At 51.7% G+C, this 27,218-nt stretch overlaps 2 protein-coding genes across 8 annotated transcripts in view; one reads left to right on the plus strand and one right to left on the minus strand.

The window, feature by feature from the left end:
* LOC121064379 (interleukin-15 receptor subunit alpha-like) lies at positions 1-7,826 on the plus strand. Of its 5 annotated transcripts, none has more exons than XM_040545771.1 (8): positions 25-221; positions 4,841-5,029; positions 5,147-5,224; positions 5,753-5,947; positions 6,148-6,177; positions 6,486-6,543; positions 6,667-7,009; positions 7,469-7,826. In XM_040545771.1, the coding sequence occupies exons 1-7, from the start codon at positions 149-151 to the stop codon at positions 6,776-6,778; spliced, it is 735 nt and encodes a 244-aa protein (XP_040401705.1). In that variant the 5' UTR covers positions 25-148; the 3' UTR covers positions 6,779-7,009; positions 7,469-7,826. The 5 variants fall into 5 exon arrangements, with proteins under 5 accessions (XP_040401697.1, XP_040401720.1, XP_040401705.1 ...); XM_040545777.1 differs by having other exon boundaries at positions 28-221; positions 5,756-5,947; XM_040545786.1 differs by lacking the exon at positions 6,148-6,177 and having other exon boundaries at positions 21-221.
* FBH1 (F-box DNA helicase 1) overlaps positions 7,798-27,218 on the minus strand; it is a 26,184-nt gene continuing 6,763 nt past the window's right edge. For all 3 annotated transcript variants that reach the window (XM_040545700.1, XM_040545717.1, XM_040545707.1), the window contains exons 7-21: positions 25,331-25,447; positions 23,659-23,753; positions 22,151-22,319; positions 21,290-21,518; positions 20,216-20,303; positions 19,500-19,586; positions 17,843-17,979; positions 17,245-17,344; positions 16,635-16,756; positions 14,586-14,661; positions 13,583-13,780; positions 12,826-12,948; positions 12,138-12,244; positions 11,186-11,314; positions 7,798-10,093 (exon numbers count right to left, since the gene is read on the minus strand). In XM_040545700.1, coding sequence (XP_040401634.1) covers positions 9,989-10,093; positions 11,186-11,314; positions 12,138-12,244; positions 12,826-12,948; positions 13,583-13,780; positions 14,586-14,661; positions 16,635-16,756; positions 17,245-17,344; positions 17,843-17,979; positions 19,500-19,586; positions 20,216-20,303; positions 21,290-21,518; positions 22,151-22,319; positions 23,659-23,753; positions 25,331-25,447 — 1,882 coding nt within the window. In that variant the 3' untranslated portion in view covers positions 7,798-9,988. The remainder of the gene's footprint in view (positions 10,094-11,185; positions 11,315-12,137; positions 12,245-12,825; positions 12,949-13,582; positions 13,781-14,585; positions 14,662-16,634; positions 16,757-17,244; positions 17,345-17,842; positions 17,980-19,499; positions 19,587-20,215; positions 20,304-21,289; positions 21,519-22,150; positions 22,320-23,658; positions 23,754-25,330; positions 25,448-27,218) is intronic.

Here is a 27,218-nt window from a genome sequence, read left to right on the forward strand (position 1 = left end):
AAAGCGAAAGCGAAAGGGGCAGGGCCTGGAAAGACAAGAGAGGGGAAGGGAAGGGGAGGGAAAGGCCATGGCCGGCGGCGGCGGGCGGCGAGGCAGCGCCTCGGAGCCCCCGGGGGAGCCCTGAGCCCCCGGCCCGGTGCCGCCGCCCATGGCGCGCCCGCTGCTGCCGCTGCTCTGCGGGGCCGTCGCCCTCCTGCTGCCCTGGGCCGCCGGCGAAACCGGTAAGCGAGGCTTCCCCGGGGCTCCCGTCCTGCCGGCGGGGGGCTCGGGCCGCTGCTCGCCTTGCCCGAGCCCCCCCCCGTGCTCCCTAGGGGGCACCCATGGGTGCCCGGGCTGCCCTGGCGGGGAGGGAGGCGCTGGGTGCGCGCCCGGGGGCTCCCGGCGTGGCTGCGCTTCGCCCTGGGGCCCCTTGGTTCCCTCCCGGGGTGCCCACGCTGCACCCGTGGGTGCCCACCCTGCACCCTGAGTGCTCACCCTGCGCCCACGGGTGCTCACCAAGCGCCCCCGGGTCCCCACGCTGCTCCCACGGGTCCCCACGCTGCACCCACGGGTGCCCACGCTGCGCCCAAGTGCTCACCCTGCACCCACGGGTCCCCCCGCAGCACCCACGGGTGCCCGCGCCGCACCCACGCTGCTCCCCCAGCTCCCCGTGCACCCCACCGGGTACCCGCCTGCCCCACTTAGCGCCCACCCCAAATCCCCACCGGCGTCCCTGGAGGTTTGGGGGCGATTTTAGGAGCCGGGTCCTGCCGCTGCACCCCACGGGAGACGGATCACGGGGGGGGGCGGTGGGGTGGTTCCCGTTGGGGGGCACAGAGCTGGGGCGCGACGCGGGGCTCGGGGCAATTTGTGGCCGCGGCTGGGCATCGCCGCCGGACCGGGATCTTGTGGAAATTTGGCATCGCCTCTCCCAAGTGGCTTCAGGAAAACCGGCGCCGCGGCGTCAAGAGGAGCCAGCGATGCTCAGAGCCCGGGGGAAACGCTCGCACCGGCGGCAAGACCTTCCCCTGCACGTGTTAGCCCTGCTTAATTAACTGAAAACGGGGGAATTCGGAAAGGTTTGCCTGGAAGTGGAAGCACGGGAAATAAGGCTGAGCGCCCTGCGGAGCTTCGGAACAGCTTTCGTGCTCCCTTTATCGGGCTGCCGGCTGCCAAAACAGCAACGCCCTGGAAAATGAGTTTATTCCCATCTCTGAACAGCCGGCGTGTGCACGCAGCGCTGTAAAGCGACTCCGGCGGCGAACGAAACGCAGGAGAGCGTTTTCCCCGAAGGCAGCACCTCCTGCCCTGGCCCCACGGACGATGCTCCCGGCGGCGCTGATGGAATCAGGACCGCGGTTTGGGGCACAGAGCGTGTTTATCCGGGGCGGTCGGGAACAAATGGCGCAATGCGGAGCTGCTTGGGACGCAGGGAAGGACGTCGGGAGCAGGTTTGGTGGCTCGAGTAAAACTCGGCTGCTTTTAGCTCGGCCGCTGGATAACTCGGGAGGTGCCGCAGCCGCTGCATCCGCTGCATCCGCTGCATCCCGCTGAGCTCGCACCAGGTGTCGCACCCCCTGCTCTCCATCCCCGGGGCTGCGGTTCTCGGGGAAAGCACAGAAACGCGTGGATATTTGTCAGGAGAAATCTTTTCTTGCCTTTAGGAAGCGGGGAGGGTAAATCTGAGCCTGGCACCAGGGGAAGCTCCAGCACCGGGCTCCCTGCGGCTCTCCTGGATGCGTGGGGCTGAACCTGAACTCGCCTTTTTTGTGCAGATTTGGGGATTTGAGGATTTGCTCAGCAGGCGACTCACGCGGACAACTCCGTATGCGTTCAGTTTTAACTTAATTCCAGTGAAAATTAAATTTATGCTTATTTTCTTAACACCTTCCATTACCGTCACGCCTGATTTTACCACGGAGCGATTTTTTCCTTTTCGGTAAGAGACAAACCCACCGGTGTCTCCTCGTTGGATGTTTCCATCCTAACCCCTCTTCCTCGCAGCCACGGGCACGGCTGTTCGATTTCACATGCTTTGGGGCACGTTAGTTGCAAAACGGAAAAAAGTTTTACTTATTTCTGTGGTTTTGGTGTCTTCCTTGGATTCTCTGGTCTCGGGCACGGAGTTGTGAAATTTCTCTTTCCTCCAGTTTGTTTTTTTTTTGGCTCATGTTCTTTAGAACATTCGCAGAAAACGGGACCCGCTCTCATTTTGCTGATCATTTTCGGAGGAGATTCAGCCACCAACGTGGGAAAGCTTTCCCGATGGAGATTCTCTGATGTCTCATTGGGGTTGTGCAGCCCCTGATGCTGGAGGGGGACGGCTCGGCGACGCAGGAACGGGGAATCCAGGGTCCAAAACCCGCCTGGACCCGAGGTGTGCGCCCAGCACAGCAGCTCGCTCCCATGCGATGAGTTTTTGAGCATTTGGGCTGGCACATTAATGGCAAAACTCAACCTGAGACGCTGGGAAGGAGCGGGGATCAACAGAGGGATGCTTTTGGCCGTGCCGGCAGTTTTGTGAGCTTTTCCTGGAGTTATCTAGGAGAACAGAAGGCAGATGGGCTGTTTTTTGTAAGGGGAAAGCAAACCCTGGGAAGCGCTGGCTGCACGCCACTCCCTGGCACTGACCAAATCCAGGGGGCTTTGTCCAGCTGGAAATCTGAACCCCCGAAGGCTTTCTCCCCTTTTGCCAGCTGGATTTCCCACTGCGCTCGCTTTGCTTTCGCGTCGTTTTTATTTTTGGCACCGGAAGGTCTTTCCACTAATTTTATGGCACCGCCGCAGGTTTATTGCCAGGCGAGCGTGCTGCGGAACGTCCGTGGCGCTGCCTCCTTTTCCTCCTGGAAATGTCACCGCTCTCTTGAGCGGAGGCTGAGAACTGACGCGCTCGGCACGCGCCCGGCATCGCTCACGCCCTGGACCTCAGCGATGGTGTCTGCAGCATTTCAGGATTTCCCGGCACCGGGGGACATGGCACGGAGCTGCCCAAACACCAAAACGAAGGGAAGAGGGAGGCAGAAGCAGCCCGGGTGGCTCGGACCGCCCCAGGCATCCATGGGGCTCTGCCAGGAGATGCTGCGGATACAAATCGGGGCGTTTCAGCATTAAGTAGCTTTTATTTCCGTGTGATTTGGCTTGTCCCTGTCAATTTGAAGGACGAGGGATACCCACATGGCAGCGCCCGAAGCTGCCCTTTGGCTTCTCCCAGGGTGGCGAGCCGGTCCTGGCTTGCTGCCCACTTCCTTTGCGCCTTTGCCAACACGTGCCGCGGAGCTGCGGTACTGCTGCCAGCGCGGCGGAGGCAGCCGTACGTGCCCCGTGCCCCTGCCCTGAGAGCGGGTGGAAATGCCCAGAAATGGACCCCGGAGGGGAAGGAGGGCTCGTGCAAGAGGGAGGCTGTGACGGGGTTTGCTCACGAACTGTTTTTGCTGGTTCTGTGATGGGAATTCCCATCGTGTTCCCATCCCTCTTGACATCGCGCTCCCATCCCCATCATGCTCCCGTCCCCACCACGTCCCCACCGCTGTTGTCCTCCTGTCCCCATCGCCATCATGCTCCCATCCCCATCGTGCTTCCATCCCTGTTCCCATTGCTGTCACGCTCCCAAACCCATTGCGCTCCTGTCCCCGTTGCCACCATGCTCCTGTCCCCGTCGTGCTCCCATCTCTGTCCCCCACTGCCACCACGTTCCCAATCCCATTGCCACCATCATTCCACCCCCGTCACCGTCGTGCTCCTGTCCCTGTTATTCTCCCATCCCCACCACTGCAACCCCAACCCCGTTGTCCTTGTGCTCCTACCGACACCCCGCTCCCGTCCCCGCCACACCGCTGCGGCCGCTGGGCGCTTCCCAGAGCCACTGGGAAGGGTTAGGACCTCACGTACAGCCTCGACTCCTGGTGGCCACCAGCCTCGGGGACATCACCAAAAGTTGCTTCAGCCTAGCATCGCACCGGGAATCCCTCCCTGCCAAACGTGCCCCATCCTGGGGGGCACTGCTCCATCCGTGCTGTGCAGCCGCGCATCCACGCCGTGCGTCACGTCCCAACCACATCCCGGTGCGTGCCCCGCGGTGTCACCGCTCTGCCCAGGCCGGGGGGCAGGCTGTGGACACGCGAGCCTTTCCCACGTCGCAGCGAGGGCACAGCCTCGGGGTAGGAGCCGTCGGGAAACTTTCTCCATCGCGCCAGGGAAAAGGAAGCGAAATCGTGACACCCTCTTGCAAAACCGACCCCAGATCAGAGCTAAAGGGGAAGCACGAGCGCTGCTGGGGAGAAGGACAGTGTTAACTCAGATCCCCACCGTCCTGCTGCCTGGCCACGTGGCGGTCAGATTTTGGCCACCTCTGGGGTCGTGGGTCACAGCCACCAGCGGGGGTGACAACCCCAGGAAGCAGCAGGAGGACTCGTGCAGCGCCTGGAAATTCCCACGTCCTGCAAAACAGGAGGAGAACAGAGCGGAGACGGAGCGTGGTGGCTGGCGGTGGGACGCGGCTGACCAAGAAGCTCGCTGCAGGGGGAGACATTCTGCTAAAAGGCTTTTTTCTGCTAAAAGGCTTTTTTTCTGCTAAAAGGAGCTGCTCGAAGGGACCACAAACGTGCCAGAAACCCGGCCATAACCGGGGCCCTGTGCGTGGCACACCGCTGTCCCCTTTCCCCGTGCCCCCCGTGCAGGCACAGCCGCCTCCGTTTGTAGGCTCTGTGCTGGATGAGGCTCTCCCAGCCCTGGAGCAGCACCAATACCCCGTACCCACCTCCCCAGCAGGATGGAACCCCCCCGCGTTGGGCACGGTGAGCCAGGAGAGCGCCTCATGCCCCCGTTATCATCTTCATTTCTTTGTTTTCCTCCCCCGTGACAGTGCGATGCAGCCGCCCCAAGGACGTGGCCAACGCGCACATCGACGTGGGCAACAACACGCAGCTCAACGCCTGCCTGCGCTACACCTGCAAGCCGGGCTACAAGCGCAAAGCCGGCACCTCCGGCCTCATCCAATGCGTCCTCTACGACGCCAAGCCCGTCTGGACGCCCACCAGCCTGCAGTGCATCCGTAAGCTCTCACCGGGTGGCCGCGGGGACGGGGAGGCTGCGGGGACGGGGCGGAGGAGGACGCGGGGTGGCGTTGCCGCTGCCGCTGACGGCGTTTCCGCGTTGTGTCTTCCCCAAGGGGACCCGGCTCTACCCCTGCAAACCCCCAGCCCCGAGCTCCCGACCGTGCTGCCCACCATGAGGACGACCCAAAGAGGTGAGGAAGGGGTGAACATGGCGCCACGGGGGGTGTTTGGGGCTGCCTTGGCTGAGGTCATGGTGAGAAAGCGTTGCGGAAAGCCAAACTAGAGGGAATGGCCTCAAGTTGAGCCAGGGGAGGTTCAGGTTGGAAACGAGGAGACATTTCTGCTCAGAAAGAGCAGTCAGGCGTTGGGACGGGTTGCCCAGGGAGGTGGTGGAGTCACCGTTCCTGGGGGTGCTCAAGGAAAGTTGGACGTGGTGCCTGGGGACATGGTTTAGTGGGTGACGGTGGTGGTAGGGGACGGTCGGACCAGATGATCTTGGAGGGCTCTTCCAACCTTAACGCCTCAACGATTCCCTGATCCCATGCTCGAGTAACTCAGCTGCGTGACCTTCCACCGCCTCATAGCTGTGGGGTGGGCTGGGTCGCCCTTGCCACCCCCTGCCTGGATCCGGTGCGAGGCCATGCACAGAGTAAGGGCGCTGCCCAGAGCACCACTGAGAACTGCCCCAAATTCAAAGGGTTTTACACCCTTTCCCCAAGCAGGAACCACCGGCGCCGCTCCGACCTCCAGCCCCTCTCCAGCAGCAACACCCGTGCCGCCGGTGGCTGATGGGCCATCGCCGGAGACGTCCACGCTGCCGGCAATGTCCCCGCTGCTGGAGACGTCTCCGCCAGGAAAAGGGATGGCCCTGGGGACAACCCCGCTGCCCACTGCCCCCGTGGACCACGCTGCAGGTTGGTTCACCTCCCCAAGGGAGACAACCTGCCAGCGGGGCTGCGTTTCAGTCAGTGCAGGCTCTTTTACTGTTTCAGTGCTTTTTCCTCTTCTCTCCGAGCTCCTTTTTAACGCTGTTCCCACCAGCATCTTCCCCTTTCCTGGGCTTCCCCAGCTCTGTGGCTAAAATCTCCATTTCTCTTTTTTTTTTTTTTTTCAGTTTCCGCCCAGATATTGGCCTCTTCCATCGGTAAGCAGCGCTGGGTTGAGCAAAAAAGCTCATTTTTGGCAAGCGTGGGTTCATTTAATTTGTATTTTTACCCTAAAAGCCACTCTCAGAGCCATGCGAGGTTTGTGCCACGGTCGGGAGCGATGCCTCCAAGGGGGGCAGGATGCAGCGCCCCTATTTCTTCCCCCAGCTGGGAGGGTACCTTAAAAATACACTGTGAAAAGTTGTGCATAACGCATTTTTGGCTCTTTACGGAGGCGTTTTGAGTGGGGCTGTTCCCTTGGCCGTGCATTGGAAGATGCTCATCGGCTGCCTCGTCTCTCCCACAGGGCTCCCGCTGCTGGTCATCGCCGGCGTTGTGGCTTGCTGCTGCTGGAGGATGAAAACGTAAGTGTGCTGAGCCCCACGCGGTCCCTCCGCACTGGTGACAAGCCACTGTTGTCCCCTGAGTTTTCCTAAAAGCTGGGGAAAACCCTTTGGGTGCCGACGACGCTCCTCTCCCGTCCACAGGAGTGCCCAGCAGGACTACACGGTGGCGGGGACGGCCATCCCCATGGTGGCTCCCGCCGCCGCAGCCGAGGACGATGAGACGGTGCCACCCGGCGTCTTCCCCACGGGCTGAGCACCCACGGCCGGGCAACTCGGTGTACCTGCCAGCCCGGCCAGCGAGGAGGGTGCTCGGGGCTCGGCTGGAAAGCCGGATGCTTCCCCGAGCGGCAGCGACGCGGGGCAGAGCACGTCCCCCGTCCCCAGCTGCCCTGCGCACGGCGCAACCTCGCCCCGGGGACACGCGGCTGCTTTTCCCAGCCTGACCAAGTGACTGTCATGGAAGAGCCCGCTCCGTCGGCCGAAGGTGCGTGGTTATCCTGCTGGGCAGCTCGGTGGGTGAGCCCTGGGAGCACCCCGGGGTGGTGGAGGTGGTGGGTGGCCTGAGCTGGGGGCCAAAAAGCAGGAGGTATTTAAACACGGGCCGGAGGAGCGGGATGTGAGGCACTGAGGCAGGCCATGAGCAGGACACCCATGGGTGCCCCATGCCCACAGGCAGCAGGATGCACCCATCCTCACTGCAGACCGGGCTGTTGGCTCCAGTGGAAGATGTTTTTGGGTACAGGGGACAGGGTTTGTGTGCTGGCATTGAAACCAGGCTGCCCTGCCCCAAATCACACCCCTTCCCTTGGGGGTTGGGCCACCTAGACACCATCCCTAGAGCTGCTTTAACCCCAAACTGCCCCCAAACCACTGCTCACGGTCCCTGCAGACCCAGGCGAGCATCCCTCTGCTGTGCTCTGACTCCTTCCCTGCTTTCTTTCAGCCACCCCCAAGCCATCGACCGCAGCGAGGAGCTCCAGCACCAGCACCAGCACCAGCACCAGCCCGCTGCGGCTCAGGGGCCCTCGGACACAACTCAGGGATCCTTCGGGGGCACTTCCAGCACCGACCCCAGGTGCCCACCAGCTCCGGCTGCTTGCAGGGGAGCGCAAGCAGGAGCGATTCACTACAGACACTGCCAAAACCTGAAAGCAACAACACGCCCTAGGGAATATATTCCTTTTCAGGTTTTCCCTTCTCCATCTGTTTATCAGTTGTTAACCACTCGTTTCCCCCTTGCTACAGAACAGGCAGCTTTGTGGTGATGTTTCATATTAAAATGTGTATATATTGTATATAAAATAACGCACGCAGAGTGGCCGATGCTTTAGTTGGGTGTCTCAGCCTCCACGATGATGGGGAGAGGGAGCAGGTTTGGGGTGAAATCCCCCACTGCAGCAGCCAGGGCTTGCTGGCCAGCCCTGCCACGGCCCTGTGACTGCCCCAAATGGGCACTGCCATCCTCTGGAGGCAAAGTGGCGGCTGCCACGACCCGTTTGGCTCCACTGGAAGGCGAAAGGGGCTTCAGCAGGCAGCTGGAAAGCAGGAGGTGTCTCACAACTCCTGTCCTTTCCTCCCTTCTGTCTCCTTTCCTCATGTTTGTGCGCTCTGCTGTAGGGACTCATGGCCAAGCAAGGCCTCCCATCATGGCACTTCACTCCCCTTCTCCTCCCCAATGCCACGGGGTGGGCAGAAAATAGATGAGGCTCAAAGGGAGCGCAGGAGGTCCCTGGTCCGGCGTCTGCAGTTCCATTTAGCTTCCAAGCATCGTTCTGCCCACGTTTAGGTGAGCGGGAAGACGGAAGCCTTTCTGGAGCTGGCGCTTGGAAAGCAAAAAGAGCCAGCGAAGCAGCTGCCATTCAGTGATTAACTGTGGAAGTCAACAGGATGCGGGAGCTTTCCCAGCCAGGCACGGCTCATGGCTCCAGGCTGATGTCCAGGAGGTCTCTGCCTGCATCGGTTTCGGTTTTGATCTCTTCGTGGCACGGGGCTCTGGTAGCAGCCAGGGCACCGTCATCGGCCCGCTCTGCTCCATGCTGGTGCGGCCTCACCTCAGGCACTGTGTGAAGTTTGGGGCGTCACAGTATAAGAAAGACATAAAACTATTAGAGAGTGTCCAAAGGAGGGCTACAAAGATGGGGAAGGGTCTAGAGGAGAAGACGTGTGAGGAATGGCTGAGGGCCCTTGGTTTGTTCAGCCCAGAGCAGAGCAGGCCGAGGGGAGGCCTCATGGCGGCCTGCAGCTCCCTCACGAGGGGAGTGGAGGGGCAGGCGCTGAGCTCTGCTCTCTGGGGACAGCGACAGGACCCGAGGGAACAGCATGGAGCTGGGACAGGGGAGGGTCAGGCTGGGGGTTAGGGAAAGGTTCTGCACCCAGAGGTGGTTGGGCACTGGGACAGGCTGCCCAGGGATGTGGTCACGGCACCGAGCCTGACAGAGTTCAAGAAGCGTTTGGACACCGCTCTCTGACACAGGGTCTGATTTTTATGTGGTCCTTTGGGGACCTAGGAGTTGGACTCGATGATCCTTGTGGGTCCCTTCCAACTCGGATATTTATGCTTCTCTGATTCTGTCTTCACACGGACAGCATAAGCCACCCTCTGGTTGACAAGGCCACCGTGCTGCTGGTACCATTGCTACTGTGATGGCTGGTAAAGAAATACAACTCAGGATGACTTTTTAACTGAAGAGAAAAAGCATTAAGGCTTTCGTTGCTGTTGTTACAAATTTTATCTCAGCATTAAAAATGCTCTCCAACTTCTCTCTGATCATCTGTGTTAGACTGGAATCAAACCAAAGCAGTTCTTCAGATGCTGCCTCTCCTCCCCTTAGGCTTTGCTGCAGGGAGAAAAGACATGAAGTCTGGGGAAACCTCTTGGCTGCAAGTAAGGAAAATTCCTTTAATTCAGCTGGGAGCAGTTATGACTGATTTCCTTCTTTCCCACTGATCCAGAGCTGAGAGTGAAACGTTGCCATTAAAGCAGGCTCCAGGAAAAGGTTCATTTTCTAGGAATAAATGGTTTCGCTGGGTACTTTTTGGCATCACATTCCTCCTCTGTTGGGTGAGAAGGATTTTCCCAAGGCATGATGTGATGGAAGAGTCAGGAAAATCCCAGCAGCTTTGTCACTGGAAGTATTTTCCTGGTGACAGAGGAATGGATGGTAATGCTCAAAAAAAAAAAGCAGTCCTGTCCCACAGAGTTTACATTGTGAATATTCTTCTGTGCAAAGATGCAGGCCATGCTGACCAGCTCCTGGAGGACAAGGCAGGGCTTGAGAAAAAGTCTTGCACCTCCTTGCAGAGAACCTGGAAGGTTCCTCCTGGAGCTGGTCCAAAATCCTGCCCCCAATATCCACCTGATAAGGAGCGTGGATGTGAAAACCGGCCTTGTCCTGCACCCAGAACGGCTCCAGGGTGAAGCAAGGGCTCTCGGAGCTGGAAGGCTTTGTTACATCAGGATGTGTTATTCCTGAAGTGCTGGGAAGAAGGCCAGAGATGTCATGGTTCCAAAACACTTCTGCGCACACGAGTAGCAAAGGTACCCATCTGCATCCGTGCTGCCATTGCTCTGCAAGGGAAAGAGAGATTTAAGAGGACGCTACGGCTGGAGGAGCACAGCCTCTGCTCCCAGCCTCGTCCAGGGAAGACAGCAGTGATGTGCCCAAAGTATCTCATGCCACCTCCCTCGCAAAGAAATCCGTTCTGGGGCAGTTTGCTTAATAGCTGCAGCCAAACGTCCCCGTGCAGGTTTTCTGTGGTGAAGCAGGAGGCTGCCAGCTGGCATCTCCTCCGTGAATGTTCTGTGATTCTAAGATTCTATGGTTCTATGATCTCCTCCCGTAAATGTTCTATGATTCTATGGTTCTGTGATCTCATCCCGTAAATGTGCATGGCTCCTTACAATGCTGGGGAGTGAATCCTGCCTGCGAGCCAGGAGCTGACACCGAGGCTGGGCCCATCTCAGTCAGCTTGCCTCATTTAGGGTCACGCACTGCCCTTACTGCTCACATCTGCTGCTGATGGCTTGGAGCCATCTGCTAACACTAGTCCCAGCTGTGGAGCTCCACAGATTCACCGCGTGCTTGCAGATCCTGGCACTAGGAGAGCTTGCTGGGTGAGGACCAACCCCAGAGCCACAAAGTGGAACTGAAACCAAAACTGGGCGCAAAAATCAGGTTGCCACCCTCTCGCCAGTTCACGTACGGCCACTGGCAGGGACAAAGGGTGCCCTACTAATCTCTAGGTGAGCGTTTGATGGCCTCTGCAGAGTAAGAAATGGGCCATGACACGAACAAACCCCCAAGTGGCTCCACCTGAGACCACAATTAGAAGAGGTAAAGACTTAAGAGACTGCAGGAACCCCACCACCACCCTGAATCATGCACTAAGGAAGTCGTCCCCAATTACAAGACTGGGCTGTGAGCAGAAGTAAGGGGCAGAACCACGGGATCCAGCCACGGGACGTTCCCTGCTCACTTCCACACAAGCTTAGCACTGAATTTGTCCCTCCCCTTGTGATAGCTCAGAGCAGTGACCGAGCACGGCCACCCCGTGACAAGGAGCAGCTTGTGAAGGCTCCTCGTTTAAACACACGACTTCAGAGGCCCTCGGTGGGTTTGGTCAAGACCAAGAAGCAGAGAGGAGCTCAGAGGAGACGTACGTAAGTCACAGGCAGCTTCTTCACAACCAGCCTGGACTGCAGGGACTGCGCACACTGTGGCACAGAACAAGTGACTTTGGCCCCATCCTTCACAGCCTTGCTCAACAGCTCCACTCGAAGGAAATGCTCCTAAGGAACAAGAAAAGGGGAAAAACAACGTTTCCAGGGAGCTGAGAGACGTGACTTGCAACATGGCTTATTAAAACAAACAAGCAAAAAAACACCCCAAATCCCAGTGACAAAATAAAAAACCCAAAAACCAGTGACAGCAAAACCAAGCAGAATTCATGGCAGCTTTCAAGGAAGGAAGTGAAAGCTGGAAAGGAAGGAAGCTGGCAAAAATGGCAGACAGAAAAGGGAACCTACACGCTTGTGCTGAGATAAGAAGGCAGATTCCTTGGAAGACAACACCCAAAAGGACTGTGGAAAAATGCTGCACCACTGCAACCTTGTGTCTTGCTACCGAATGCACAGTGGGGAGCAGTGGGAACCGAGGACAAAAAGTATCCTCAGCTATTTGTCTGCTACAGCACAACCCAGGAAGTCACAGTCTACCATCAGCATGAATCTTAGGATGAGGACCAATCTCACTTAATGCTCCTCCACCACACACAGACCCTGCAAATTTTATGATCAGAGACGAGCAGATTTTATAGGTATTGGGTGCTGTCTCTCTCAGTGCTTTTTCAAACTGGCAGCAACCCATCCTGCCCGAGACGTCGTCGCTTGTAGAACTGCCTCCAGACCCCAAACCCTACAGGGACAGTGGGAACTTGCTCTTCCCTGCTGCTCTGCCTCTGCAATGCACCTCTGAGGCACCGCTGCAGCTCCCAGTCAGTGCTGCTCTGGGAAACTGATAGCTTGCTTTGGTGCAGCGTGCTACGAAGTGCGGGTATCAGGGCCCTGAATTCCCTTTTCAAGGTATTGCTTACTTTGGAGAGATTTCGCTTACCCCAGCCAACGCCAAAATAATCTTCAGGGTCTTTGACATTAACAAACATTTCTTTGCACGTGTCACCGCCACGTAGAGTAGGTTCCATTCATCCTCAGGATACATGCCTAGATCAGAGGAAAGATAACCGGTGGCTCTAGAAAACATGAATGAACAGCTCTGCCACTCTTAATGCTTCAGCTAGCGCTCCTGGAAGGACATCTCATGCTCTGGGAGAGCACGGGCTTGCAGAGCAGCACCCTCGTGGGTTTGCTGTGCAGTTCTGGGCACCACTAAAATCTCTTGCCTCGTTTCACCTTCTCCCCTCAAGGTAAGGGCAGGATTCTGCATGCCCAGAGGAGCAGCTCACTGCTACGCGTTTCTCCACCTCCCCAGGCACAGACTCAGCACTTGGGGAGCTTCTGTGTCATCGGCTGAGCCAGATTCACACTGCAGGCTCCTCTCTGCTTACTGGGAAGAGAGCTGCTCTCCCAAAGCTTTACCTTAGTGGTGCCTAAAGACAGGAGTGTCTTTCCCAAGCGCGGTCCCTCTATGTTGCCAGGAGGAAACCACAAGAGCAGCGAGCACTAGGACAGCCAGTGTCATAGGAGCTGCTGAGAAGCACGGCCTTGCAGGACCAGCACCAGCAGCACACTTTGCTTTCCCACTTCCAGGTCAGGATGGGTGCCCCTAGCAGGCGTTCCCTTACCGATAAGGGAGTTCGGTATTCTGTCATGGCGAACGGCGGATAGCATGCTGACAAAGTCGTCTGCAACCAGCACCGTATCAAACTCCAGGCCTTTGGCTTGGTGGACGGTGCCTATTATGTAATCTGCAAGGAATTAGAGCAGGAACAAGAAGGGCAAAATATCAGTCGCTGCAGCAAAAGCGGTGTCTTCATTTCACAAGGCACCGAGCCAAAGGAATTGATTTTGTTCTGCGTTCATTTCACCTCTCCCCAAATACGAACTGGAAGCGAAGCACTGCTAACAGGAATCTAGACTGCTACAGACAACTTCCCTGCCAGGGAAAATGTCTGGTTACCAGCAGCCGGAACCGCAGCCCCAGCTCCTGAACAGGAACACTCTTTATTTGATGAGTTTTCAGCATGATTGCTTTGTCCCCCAAGTCCCAAATTTTAGTTAGCAAGTTGCAGGGCAACTACACCAGGAATCACAAGAAGAGAATAAAGCCCTGGGGCTTTCCATCTACAGAAAATGCCACATCCAAAGCTTTGTTTGCCTCTAGCGAAGCCGCCTAAAGCAATCCTTTGGTGGCGGATTCATTGCCCTGAACTCCACCTGGAGCCCAAAATGTACCCCGAAAGCTGCTGTTCTCCTCCCTTTCTCCCTAAAAGGCTGGCTTAACCCAAGCGCAGCCTCTGTGCAGGATGAGGTGGATTCAGCACTGAAGCTGGAGTGAAAAAAGACCCGAGTTTGTTTCTCTAAGACTTGGCTCGGCTTTACCTGCCAGAGCTTCTCGTGACACATGGCTGCTCTCAATCTTCCGCACCAGCTCAGGCATCCGCTCCTTGTATTTCTCCACTATTGCAATCTTCACTTGCAGCTCCTTGTCATCGATGCGCGTTGCGTAGTCCCTCAAACCGATGAAGCCATCGGTTTCTTCCCATCTTCTGATAAAGGGGTCATTTATGACAAGGTTTGCTGAGGAGAATGTAGAAGAGGACACGTTAACTTTACAGGCACATATAATAGAAGGCATTTTTGATTTCTGATCAAATTTCGGAGTAAAAAATTCACAATTGAGGGGAAAAACTGAGCAGTCTGGAAAGGCTCTAATGGGACCTTCAGAGCCTGGAGACGGGACTCAGACCAGAGACAGCCCTAGGGCCCTTCCAACCTGCATTATTCCTTCTTTTTACCCAGATGGAGAGGAGTTTTCCAAGTGTCTGGTATTCCAGAACCAGTAACGACACGTATATGATCAATCACACAACCCCCCTCCGGCAGTTCAGTAACTCGTTTGTTGTTCTCTGCTCTGTACATAACAATGCACACAAATCGCTGCCAAGGCAGAGGGAGATTTTAAATGAATGACTCATTTCCTAAACAATACCCACGAGAGAAAAGGAACCACGTGACAGAGCATTCGACAAACTAGGTTATAGATATTAAAAAAAAAAACAACCAACAATCAACCAACCAAACAGGAAAAGCCTTTTGACAAATGAAAAATGAAATTAAATCAGAAAACAAAAGGCAAAAAAAAATCCCAACCTATCGGTTTATAGCCGTTTATCAGCCTCTTGTACTCAAGGCATGGCAGAAGGAAACTGCAGAGGGCTGCATAACGCAGACCCCCCAGGTTCTGCCTCTCTGGTATTAACACCAGCCAGGCCACATCGGCCTGAGGAAATATAAAATAAAACACCAAGAAGCCTTCCATTGCACTAAAACGTCAGTGCTGCTGGAGCAAGGCTCACAGAAAGAAGGGTGAGGATGTACTCACCTTCCTTCCGCTCATCCGCGGGTTGGCTGAGCTTCCAAATATCATAAATCCTGCTCAGGCCAAAACAGGCAAGCCCCTATGAAAAGAAAAAAAAAAACAGAAAACCACGACAATTATTTTTTTTAAATACACAAGAAAAGGTGCTGCCTAGAGTTTCTAGATAAGCCAACAGGGCCCAGTGGTTATTGATGAGGGAGGGAATAAAGGAAACGTGTTGAAGATGCAGAGGGAAAATTATTCCTATTATGTTACCTCTTTCACTAACAAAAAAATTAATGTTTTGTTCATTTTAGCTTCTAATAGCTGCGCATTGCTTTGTTAAAACAAACTTTAGATATCTGTTGTGCTGTAAATGCTCCTGGCCTACGGACTTGATGTTGTTCTGCAGGAGCCAGCTGCAGCCTCTTTCCTGAAATGATGGACCACCACAAGGCAGACAGGCTTGATAAACTGCCTGTAGATGTTTTAGTCATGTAAACCAAACCAAAATGCTCCGCTTCGGCAATATTTACTTTCAGAAAGTAAATATCTCCCCCTCCTTGTTTCCCAGTTTCTTTTGTTTTGTTCTCTCAAAGGCCTCGGTCTTAGCTTACACTTCTCACTCCACAATGCTAAAACCGCAGGGACAGATGAGCATTTTGCTGCAGGGCAGTCAGTTCAAGCATTTCCTCAATTCCAAAATGCAACTTCCCAGTAGAAAGAGAAAAAAAAAAAAAAAAAAGAACTTAAAATATCAGCCTAAAACTCAGAACACCAGGTTCTTCCTCAAACACATTCAGCACTAGGACAGCTGTTCATTCTCTGTGCTTTTACATTTCTAGGTGCAGAACAGGATCTCAGATTAAATCACAGCTATCCGTGTTTCAGAGTTTGAAGACTAAGGATTCTTCTGATGCTTCTGAAATGGGGAGCATTGTTAAAACGTCCCCGCAATTTAAGCACGTGAATTTCTGCAGACATGCACACACGGGCTCCTGCTTCAGATAGATGGGTGCTTTTTGCAGATGCAAATTCAGTGCAGACCTGAAGAACTGTGAAGATTCAGATGAAAATTCAGTGCAGACTTCAGAACTGCAAAGATTCTGATGCTCTGAGTTTTCCAGTGAATCTTTCAGAGGTGATATCTCAACCCACAGAGTTTAAAAGATCAGAATTTTACCTGTTTCTAATAAAGACCCTATGAGAAACATTCCAATTTATTCAGTTTCAGATTTATTATCAAATACGTTTACCTTCTAGATGCTGAATTACTCCATGGCTCGAACAACATTAACATTCAAACTGATGCAGAAAAAAAGTGAAATGGAAGTGACAGAAGTCAGAGAAAGGTGAAGGGTAGCTAGGTGCAGCCTTAGCTTAGCTTCCTCGAGGGTTTAATGTTCAGCATTGCTGGAAATCTCAATTCCCCTCACCAGCAAGGCTGGCAAACCAGCTTACCCGGGCTTTCCTGGGTATATTGAGACTGGGACCAGCCCACCACAGGACTGGAAATTAGGAGTGATCACTGCATCTACAAGCCCCAGGGTCACCTCCAGCTTCAACCGCTGTCTTTGTCTCACAAGAGAGCTTGAAAAATGTTTCTTCTCTCGGGGCACAGCTTGCCTTTCCTTGCTGGCAGAGACGAGGAGGGTGCTTACACTCTGCCTGCAATTAGAGCTGATTTTTATTTCCCTAATACAGGATCACAGTGATGCTGCCAGCAGCCAAAAGCAATTAGCAGCACTCCATCTACTGCAAACAGTCGCAGTGACGTGTTGCAGCCATGTGTCACTCTTCCCTCGCCCTGTCCAGCAGACTGGAGCTGCTGCTGCCTCATTTGAACCCGATGAAATAAGAGGCCACACCGCACAGACGGATGATCCTAAAAAGGGAGCCACGCTTGCATGGGTTTGAGGAACAGCTGCTCCAAATAACCAGGCTTTCTCCTTGAATGTTAATTTTAAACCTGGGTGCTAAGGACAACAGTGACCACGCTTATTTCAAGACCTACAAAGGTGTCACTGCTGCAGGCCCGGAGACATAAAAGATGCAATGGCAATTTCTCCTTACCCCAATCACGCGTATTTTAATCTGCCCCTGTCTCCCAGTAAGCCTCACAGCGTCCTCGAACACATTAAAATTGCTTCGTGATAGGATTGTTATCTTCCCTTTCATGCTGCCTCTCACATCACCTGCGCAAAGAAATTCCCAGTCAGCCAGGGCAGTTGGAAACTAGATATTTAAAAAACAAAGATTCTCATAAATCAGGATTAATCCTGAGATGGGCTTATTAGAGTGAGTCCAGAGGAGGCCACGAGGATGATCAAAGGGCTGGAGCAGCTCTCCTGTGGAGACAGACTGAGGGAGCTGGGGGTGCTCGGCCTGGAGAAGAGAAGGCTCCAGGGAGACATAAATTCTTTATTACGAGGGCGGTGAGGCCCTGGCCCAGGCTGCCCAGAGGAGCTGGGGCTGCCCCATCCCTGGGGGTGCCCAAGGCCAGGCTGGATGGGGCTGGGGGCAGCCTGGCCTGCTGGGAAGGGTCCCTGCCATGGCAGGGGGTGGAATTGGGTGGGCTTTGAGGTCCCTGCCAGCCCAAACCATTCTGGGATTCTATGATTCTAAGCTTTGGTAGCTCTGTGACTCGCAGGCGCCAAACAGACCTGCCACCTTCACGACTTACCCTCTTGGTTTCCACCCACTAACGTCTTATTCCTGACGCTCTTGCAGACATCCAGAATGGTTGCTCCAACGTAAGCTATTTCAGGACCAAATCTGAAACTCTACGTGGAAAAAGGAAGGAAACAGAAAGCAGGAAAAGAGGAAGTCATTATAACCTACAAAAGTATTACTATATAGAGAGAATACAACTTCCACCAACCTTCTGGACAACATTTCTCTTAGAAAAAGCACCCAAATCCCCCCCGAGCCGTTCCAGGCTGTCTTGTTTTAATCTGATTCATTCTGCAAAGAGTCCTAAAGGTTCCTCCCTTATGTTAGCTGTGAAAATTGTGTAGCTGCATTGTTAATCAGGCCAAAAAACCAATACCCCACTACCCATTTTTCAAGCCACGCACCTTTCCTAACGACAAGGTGGGATCACTCCAGCACAGTGGGTGTAGAGTTTGAAGAGTATGCCACTAATCCAGGAGCAGCAAATACTCCATGATGGTGAACTCAAGAAGTCTGGCAGCTAGATGCCTTCTGAAGAAGGGCATGAGACATTTTCTACTGCATCTGGCATCTGACCAGAGAAAGAGAGCAGCAAATCCTCATCTTACCTGGGTCAGGTAGTAGATGTGGGTGTGAGGCACCGTGTAGAGGGTATTGACGGCACCTCGGAAGCTATAGATCTGCTGGTGGGGGTCTCCCACGAGGATTATGCCGCATGTCTGTGAGAGCACAATATCCACGATGGCTGCAGGAAAACATCAGAGCATTAAAGGGGAGCCTGCTCATAAAGCAAGAGGGAACTGTGAATTATCGTGTTCCTGTATCGAGGCAAGATCTCTTTCCTCACAACTCACGGCATTTAAGATGAGGTCAGCACAGCTGCAGGAGAAAGCGAGCTGGGGAGCAGCAAAGGGAATCGTGCAGCTCATTAGAAGCTCTGCAAGCATCCTCCCAGTATTTTAGCCCTGCAGTCCCCTTCAGACAGCATGCACAAGGCTCTGTCATGCTGCCAGAACGACTGCTTGCATCACACACAGCTGTGAAAGCACAGCCAAATCCCCCAAGTCCCAGTGTCCAAAGAGTACAAGTGGGAGATGGTCTGATGAAGCCTAACAGCTGCTGAAAAGACCAAACCATCTTCTGTCCCCCTTCCTGTGTTCCTCGGCACACAATTCAATCCACCTAGATCCCCAGGCAGAAACAATTCAACCTGCTTTACAACAGAGAGCTACTCCTCATATCTCTGGCAAAGAAAGCCGACAGTCTTCTGCTACGTGGCTCAGTGGTTTCGGCTGGGATAGAGTTAATTTTCCTCCTAGTAGCTGGCACGGTGCTGTGTTTTGGGGTTAGGATGAGAATAACGCTGATAACACGCCCACTTTTTAGTTGTTGCAGTGCTTACACTGGATCGAGGACTTTCAGCTTCTCATACCGCCCTGCAAGGAAGCTGAGGGTGCACAAGAAGCTGGGAGGGGACACAGCAAGGACAGCTGACCCCAACTGGCCAAAGGGACGTTCCATACCATAAGATGTCATGCTGAGCAATAAAACGGAGGGGGCTGGCCAGAAGGGCTCCTGCTGCTCAGGGACGAAGTGGCCACTGGTTGGTGAGTGGTGAGCGATTAAGTTGTGCATTTCTTTTTTTTTTATTCTTATTTTATTCTTTTTTTTTTTCCTAAACTTATTTTTTTTTTCTTTCTTAAACTGTCCTTATCTCAACCTAGGAGTTCCTGAACTTTTCTTCTGATTTTAATACCATGTGGGAGGGCAGGGAGGAACTGAGCAAACGGCTGTGTGGTGCTTAGCTGTCTGCTGGGTTAAACCCCAACACTCAGGAACTCCCAGAGTGGTGCAAGGAACAGGCAAGACCTGCATGCTGTGCCTGGTTGGGATGGAGCAGCTCTGCTCTTCTGATAGCTGAACCACTGAACGTCTCTCTGCTTTTGCAATAAGTCACATCCTTGGCTATGCTGTTAAAGCAAGGCACTAGCAAAATGGGCTGGATGGCATGTCTGGATGCCCAAAGCTATTAAAAGCTACTGCCCCTCTGCTGCTGCATATGTTCTCCTGTACCCTGCTGCTACTGCAAGCTGCTTTACTCAGTTCGCAAGGATCTGGGACCAAGTGAAGGGTCAGTTATAATGTTACAGCTGAAAGAAAGACATTTTTAAACTGTGCTACTTCTCACACCCACCCTTCCTGAGCACACGAACGTGCTGTCTGTAAGGTGCTTGGGAAGGTTGCAGCTCTCCTGCCACCACTCACCTGGGGTGCAGTCCTGTGCTTCATCGACAAAAACGGCATCATATCCTGAAAGCTGAGGCTTACTGAGCTGCCAGAGTTTCAAATATCCTGAGAGAAAGAACAAAGCGTGTCAGTGAGAAGCTCATCTGCTTGTCGTGATCTCTTAAGAAAAGCAACTTCTGGCCCTACTCCTTGCTTGGAAGTCGCATGACATTTAGGAGGGTTGCAAAATCCTGTTGCTCCCAGATGTCGCTTGTCCCTCTTCGGCTGTGTGAAGGATGAAATAAAGTAAAAAAAAAGCAGCCTGACTGCACTGGTGGAAGGCAACTATGCTGATGCATAATTGCACAAAGGAGATGACAAGGAAGAAGGTTTTCCCCAGTACAAGCCACCCCTGGCACTATCTCACAGATGCCAAGAAGAGGAAAGGGTGTGCTGGTGTAAGCAAGAAGCACTCCCTCTGTTAGCACCCATCTGCCCTCTGTCTGACACAGAATTTCCGTGACTTTGCTGCCAATCACACACATCCAAATAGTTCCACCAACTCTGAGGCCAAGTAGGAAAAGTGTAAACCTCCTGCTTTTGGGCTCCCTGGTGAGCTAGTGGCAGCCGAACAGGAATTTTGTACTTTTTGAAGCTTATTCCTGGTACACAGCCAGCAGTAAGAGCCATGTATCCCTTCAGTTTTGTATTACTGCTCTTCACCTGAAGGCTATTTGACATCTGTACTCTCTTACCATCACAAGTTATCTTGTATTTCTTCTCTACATCTCCGTTCAGGTCCTTCATGTTGTGCCATATCTCTTTTGCTTCTTCCACATTGATCTAGAAAAAGTAAACAGAAAGGTCAGGATAATTTGCTTTAAGCAGAAAAATAGTCCAGGCAGAGCAGACCTTGAGATGGCAGAGCAGCTGGTACAGGCAAGCTATCAGCTTGCAGCATTTAAACGCAATATCCCTCCCAAATTCCTTCCCTGCTTCCAGACAACTTCCTATTGAACTTTTCCTACTGGCTTAAAATATAGCCTGTCCACGTCTAATTCTCTGAAGCCTTTCTCCTCCTTTTCTCTTTTGTTTCACTACAAGTTAACTTCTCCCCAGAGCAGTCTTTTCCAGCAGCAGCCTCCTGAAAAGAACATTTCTTTGGTCCAGCTATTAGGACAACATGAAACAAGACCCCCTACCTTCTGTACACTTACACAGACCTTGTATTTATTTGTGTTTCTCTGCATGGCTTGCGAGGTGTTTAAAGGTATTTAATATTTTGAGGCTTACAATTCATTCCCTGCCAGCAGCAACAACTGCAGACAGGATTTGTGCCAGCTGGGCTGGATCTGATCAGCTGTTATCAAGGCAGAGCATAAAGGCTTATTTTCTCCACGACTCCAGCCCACGTTGTCCACAATGCCAGTCCTTTAGGGCTTGTTAGGACGTTTGTGCTCCAGATTAGAATGCTTAGCTTTGGCTTTGTGTATCAAAATTACAACAAAAATGTTTATCATCTCCACACACAATGTCACAGTGCCCCTGAGGTACTGATACAAATACATAAAATCCTTTCTCTGTTTTGTTACAGGGAAGAAACATTTGCACTGAGCAGCAACAGTTGTAAATCTCCTGTCTAAAAACCAGCTGTGCGAAGGGATCTGGCCCGGTTCCTTTGGATTTGTCGCCAGAATAGGTTTTGACAGTCATTTCTTACAGCTGAAGCACGAATACCCATGAACTATGAGAGCTAAGGGATGACTACAGCCCCTACAGAAATATTCTACACCTTGCAGCCCGACTCTTCTTTCACCATGGGTACTTACTTTCTTTTCTTCTTGGCTGACAAGTTTTTTCTCTCCGTGGGTGTTTATGAACCAAATAGGAGTGTGCTCTTCACAGATCTCTTCATCTGAAGAGGAAAAGAAGTTTTCGAGGGTCTGCAGGACTGTTTTTCCTCTTATGACCTGAGACTGTCCAGCACGGTTCCGGATGAGGAAGCTCATGGTATAAGCTGTCAGCTTAGACACGTTCAGCTTGCCTTTTTCTTTATAGCTGTGCCACAGACGGTGAAAAATAAGAGATGTTGAAACATACACAAAAAGCCGACCGGAAAAGATAGGTCATGTTGCACACTAATACGTAGAGAAGCTGTTTTATATACCCCACTTTAACCTAGTAATGGAACATCTTAAAAATCTGCACCTACTTAACCTCACTGTATTCCTGGTGGAAGCAAAAACTCGTTCATTTTATAGATTTTCATAGACAAAACGTCAAGCCAGAGAGGTATTCCCATTGTTCACCCCAGCAATTACGGATTGTTTTCAGAGCCAGGCAGGAGGATTCCTCTCCTCTTTTGTGCCACGGCTCATTTTCCCTTCTGCCTGCAGCACAGATGCCCCAACAGAAGTGCTGATGGTGCTGGAAACTGAATCCTTAGAACAACTCAGGTTACAAAACCCCCTTCTCTGCTGAAGAAAAGCAGAGTTTAGAGTGGGTTCGCCACTGAATCACAAGGCAATTAAGAGTCTGGAGTGAGGCAGCTAAAAGAAATCAAGTGTTTCCTGCCATTATTTTTGCTTCCTTGAGTTGTGGATAATTACTTCACAACCAGACCTTCCTTTCCTGCCATGTATTCCCTTCTCCCCTGGTCTTCAGCAAACGAATCGGAAATCCCCACTCACTATTTGCCAACGCTTCCAAATGCTAATGAATGGAAAGTCCTGCACGTAACGTTTCTGGGGAAGACAGATTTTCCCCTCTCCACAACAGCTTTGCTGAATGACACGTAAAGGAATTTGAGGTCGGCAAACTTCTCCGCGTACTTGGCCAAAGTCGAGGTCTTTCCTGTACCTGGAGAACAGAGGAGAGTAACCAAAAATCATCGACAGGAATGAACGAACAAACCTGCCCAATTTTAGCAGCTTTACCTTCCCCCTCCGCTGCTGTCCTAGTGGCACCGCAGGGCTATTTGCAGCTAATGGGAATTTCTGCACCGCCTCAAATGAAATCAGCAGAAGCCGCGGAGCAGAGCGGTTTTGAAAAATCACATTCTGCAGCCAAAAAGCTTTTTAAAAAAAGCATTTTGCTACCCAATATTCTAGAATTCTGAGCACACGTGAAAATACCGGTCCCCTTGAGAGAAAGCTTGGTAAATGAAATGTTAGAATTGCTCTTTTAAATGATTCATGGGTTCCTTTCCTTTGGGCGATACAGCCCAGACCACGAAATGAACAGTACCGAAGTGTATTTCATCCACCACATTTCTTGCTTGAATTTGACATCAAATCTTTGGTGGACCCCCTAGGGAAGGATCCGGTGCTTCCAAGACCTTGTACGCAGAGCATAGATGCAGAAACACTTTCAGCTTTTCTACCACGGCTTCACTCACTCTAAGGCATCCTTTGCGTTGCATTTAGCTAACAGACCCTTTCGCAAGGATCTTCACCTTTGGAGAAGGGTTACAAGGCTTTGTACTTTTTGTCAGCAGCTCCTCGAGCTCTTTTTCTGCTCTGCCTTGTTGTAGTTACACAGGAATTGTCAAGAGTTCATGGCTTTTTCCAGACATCAGAAACCACCAACGGTGGCTTCTGTACTGTGCTGCTTAGCTCTGTGCGTAACTTGGCAGAGAACAGGAATTAGCTCTGAGCCCCCAGCAGGGTGTCTTTAAAGGAAACTCTGCAGGTGAAGGGAGATGATTTACTTCTCCCTTTCTCTTTAAATAAGCTTCCTTGATTTTTAGTGATTCCCCTTTTCAAAACAGAGTGCAAGTGCAGACGATTTCTTGGCTTGCGTTGCTCCTACAGAGGTGCTAAGTCTGATCAAGTAAGAGCAGCTCCGTCTAGTGGCCTGCAGGCAATAACACCGTGAAACAGACTCAGCACACGATGAAGCAACACGTGGGGAGTCGCTTCTCCTCTCCTGGCTTCCTGACAACCTGCTCTGGGCAGTCATCAGCAGTGCCCACACGCTCGTTTCCAGCACTGTGCCCCACCACGACATTTAAGCAGCTTGCACAGTGGTAGCCACCGTTCCTATTCCTCTGCAAAAGCTTTCTCTGATTTTTGCAGTGATTAAAGGTAAGGTTGATCCCCTGAAATCCACACGGTTCCTCAGGCAGAAGAAGCAGGGAGGGAAGGAGCAGAATTAGAGGCTGCTCACTTATTCTTACAGCATAATTTCTGGCTCTTACCTGCAAATGCCATAATTTTCACCACTTGACCACGCTCAATTTTGTGATTCAAAATCCTTTGCTGTTCGTGAGTCAGTTTCACTTCGGACAAACAACTAAAAAATGAAAAGAAAAAAAACACACAAAGGAGCAAAAGGAATTAAGAAGAAAAATCCTGCCACAAAACCAAATGTACTAACGGCAGAAGGAAACCCACGAGTGATTTCTCCCACCCCACAAGCAGGAATGTGGCACTGTAGTCATTGTGCAAATGAGAAGAGCAGCCCCTTCCGCTGAGTAAGAAAAGCCTGGAGAGTGCAAAACTAAAAAGTAAACCTTGTGGAAGGTTACATGGGAAAAGATCTCCTCAAGGGCCCTAAGCCATGCTTTCAAAATGAACTGAGCACCTCATCGGCTTAGGCTCATTGAAAACAAACAGCAACTTAGGTTTGGGGTGTTTTGTTGCTTTTAGGAGCATGTATCTCAAACTGCTCTCGTATTTTTCAGTGTAGGACATCAATTACCCCTGCCTCACATGGGAGTTGAGAGCTTTGATTAATGTTTAGAAAGGCATTCAGCACCTCCAGCTGGAGTGCAATTGTTTTATTCATAAAGCTCTGAAACCTGTAATCAGCACGAACCAGCTCTTCTCACAGGGGCCTCCCCCATAGGATGTGTAAGTGCTGAAAGCCTTCTTTAAGCATCCTTGACATTTCACAGCGCCCAGGACTTTTTTTTTTTTTTATGGAACAAGCTAATTTCTGCTTAGAAAAAAAAAAAAAAGACTTACAAAGGAAAGAGTGAAAGGGCTGGGAAACCAAGATGCAATGAAACCCAACATCTGTTGGGTTTCTTTTTCATTATGGCCTCTATCACTGTCGCACCTTAAATCATCAGTGATTTTATAGGATTTATCTTTGCTGGGCCTCTGTGAGGGATGAAGGCGTTACTGGGGATGAGGACAAGGAGGCTCAGTGACTCAGCCCAGGATAACTGCAACAGAAGGGGCATCAAGCCTGGTTCTCTGCAGGCCCTGGAACTGTTTCACTCCTACCTTCCCTTCCTTCCTAGGCAGCCAACCAGTGATAAATTATAGCAGCTGTATATGTAACAGTTAATAAATAACAGTTATCCAACAGGATCCAGAAAACAGGAGCTGAATCAATATCCTGCAGCTGGTGTCTTCTTTCCTCCCATTCACAGAAAATAACATTCTTATTAAAAAAACCAGCACATTACTTGCACTACAGTAACATCACCAGCAAGCCAGCCCCCATTTTGCACGACTGCAGCTTGCACTTCTCGAGGAACTGGCTGTTAAAATTATAGCACGAATTCTCTCCTCTTTCCAAGGCCTCTTATCTTAGGGAGAGCCATGAATTGGGAGGGCATTTCGGGGTGATTCAGGCTGTGCAAAATTTCAGTAGCCATCACAGTGTTCCACCAACACCTAGCCCCATTGGTTAATAAAGACTTCTAAATCCAGTAATTTAATTTTTCCAGATTTAAGGTCTGCCTCTGCTTTTCTTCTAAGAATTCAGGCAGAAGATGGCAAAGAGTAGGATAAGGTTTTGTACCAATCCGTAGGAATCTTGGAGTCTTGTCAACTAGGCCTTGCCATGAGATGTTTGCTCCATATCCAGGGTTCACCATTCCGCCGGTGACCTTCTGGGACCACCTATAATATCATTACCTGGACCAGAAGTCCTGTCTGCACTGTGAAGACTGTGTTTCCTCTTGTATCATCTGTGGCATAGTTACTGAAGCATTTTCCATCAGATACAAGCAGTAGAAAACATTGTAATGGATCCTGGCAGAAAGGAAAAAAAGGGAATCTATCATTGGGAAATCATCAGGAACAAATTAAAATCCTGCAGCCACCTGAAAGACACCAACATTTTGAATGCTTCCAACAGAGGAACGCACAAAGCCCAAGCAAGCCACCTTTTCCAGCAAAGTGGTAGGACCCAAACTCTTTTCCAAAGGGAATAAGCCAACAGCTTTTCTGTTGAAGCTCATTAGAAAGTTTTCTGCTGCCTGCACTGTGCAGCACTGAGGATACCCCAGTGCATCAGGCACGAAGATCTGAGACAACGCTGGAACAAATTGCAGGAGGAAGGCTCCAGCGAGCGCTTTAGTGAGTTGTAAAGACAATATTACTACTTTAAAAATGTAGTCAGTGATACCTTGAAAAGTGACTGCAAAGGCGCTGCGGGGACAGCTCTGTTTGTGGCCTCTCCCTTGCTCCTGATCGGGGTTTGCAAAGTTTGTGTTCCAGGCTCTGTCACGGAAACGTGAACAGGGAGCAGAGTCCACAGAAGTGGGAGCAGAGTCCACAGAACCCTTGTGTTCTGCCAAACCACCATCAGCAAGAGTCCGGGGCAGCCTGAGAGAGAACCTGGGGCTAATTTAGACCTCTAAAGTGAATCAGTTTCAGTAACTGTCATATAATTATTTTATACAAGTGTGCTAGCCCTGACAATGCTTCATGGGGCTTTGGTACTGCAAAGAGAGCAGCCCAGTGACTCTGTGGTTTTAAATTAATTTCCCTCCAAGTTCACTGTCCTACGTCAGGCTTGCCACTACTGTGGTTTAACTCTTTTAGTGCAGCTTTGTTCCTGGGACCTACCAGCTGCCACCCTGGGCCAGATTCTAGGACAGATTCCCAGAAAGACTTTGGGTCTCACATTAGGTGACCTGCACGCTCAGACTCACTGGTTGCTCTAGGAGCTGCAAATAGGTCCCAGACAGTCCCTCAAGGACATTTTTCCTCCTTATAATCAAAATCCCGGTGTGGCTTGAAGAGATGATGGCAGAAGAGAGGTGGTCATTCATATTTCTCCTAGTGTAGGTTGTTCAAGGAGATGGAGACGGGATGTGGGTGACTTTGACTACTGGTGAGTGACGCCCTCTGTCTGCCACATCTTCCACAGACGTTTACTCAAGTTAATGAATTTAGCCAGCAATTAGCAGTCACTGACAGGCCAAACAAGCATCCTGATTTCCCTGGTTGGTCGCACGAGCACACAGCCCATGGTTAAACAGAGGATGAACTCTGCTGTGTCCAACTCAGGCTGGACTAGAACTTGCAGAGGGCAACTTACAGAACCGTCGTCTTTCTGGCTATAGATTTGTTTTCCAGTGCAGTTCCTTTCCGGTCTTACATGAATTTATGTGTGTCCTTAATCCTTACCTCACCCTCACTGCAATTCTGAAGCAACCTTTGGGCTCTGACCTGCATTACCAGGCACCTCTGTGACCAGAAGGTGCAGAATAGACTGCTAAGCACAGGCACTGAGGGCCCAGGGGACTTGTAGCATCATTTAAGAAGACAGAAGTGAGTAACTAGTCTCAACAAAGTAATAAATGCACTGTTTTAACTGATACTTATCTAATTCTAAGCAGAAATTTCTACAGTTGCTTTGAAATCTGCTTTTGTTTCTGAAAAAAAGTTATTTTTCTCGAATAAATAAATGGACTCGAAACTTGTTCTTCTTCTGAAAAAGAAGTGGATTCTGAAACAGTCCAGGAATCAAAGCAAATCTAAAGGCAACGCTCCCAAACGTTCCTGCAGAAGGCTA

This window comes from Cygnus olor, chromosome 1 (genome assembly GCF_009769625.2).
Source record: "Cygnus olor isolate bCygOlo1 chromosome 1, bCygOlo1.pri.v2, whole genome shotgun sequence".
Classification (NCBI taxonomy): Eukaryota; Metazoa; Chordata; class Aves; order Anseriformes; family Anatidae; genus Cygnus; species Cygnus olor.

Excerpts from the sequence above, each read along its gene's own strand:
- LOC121064379 (XM_040545763.1), top strand. The coding sequence starts at position 3,338 with ATGGACCCCGGAGGGGAAGGAGGGCTCGTGCAAGAGGGAGGCTGTGAC.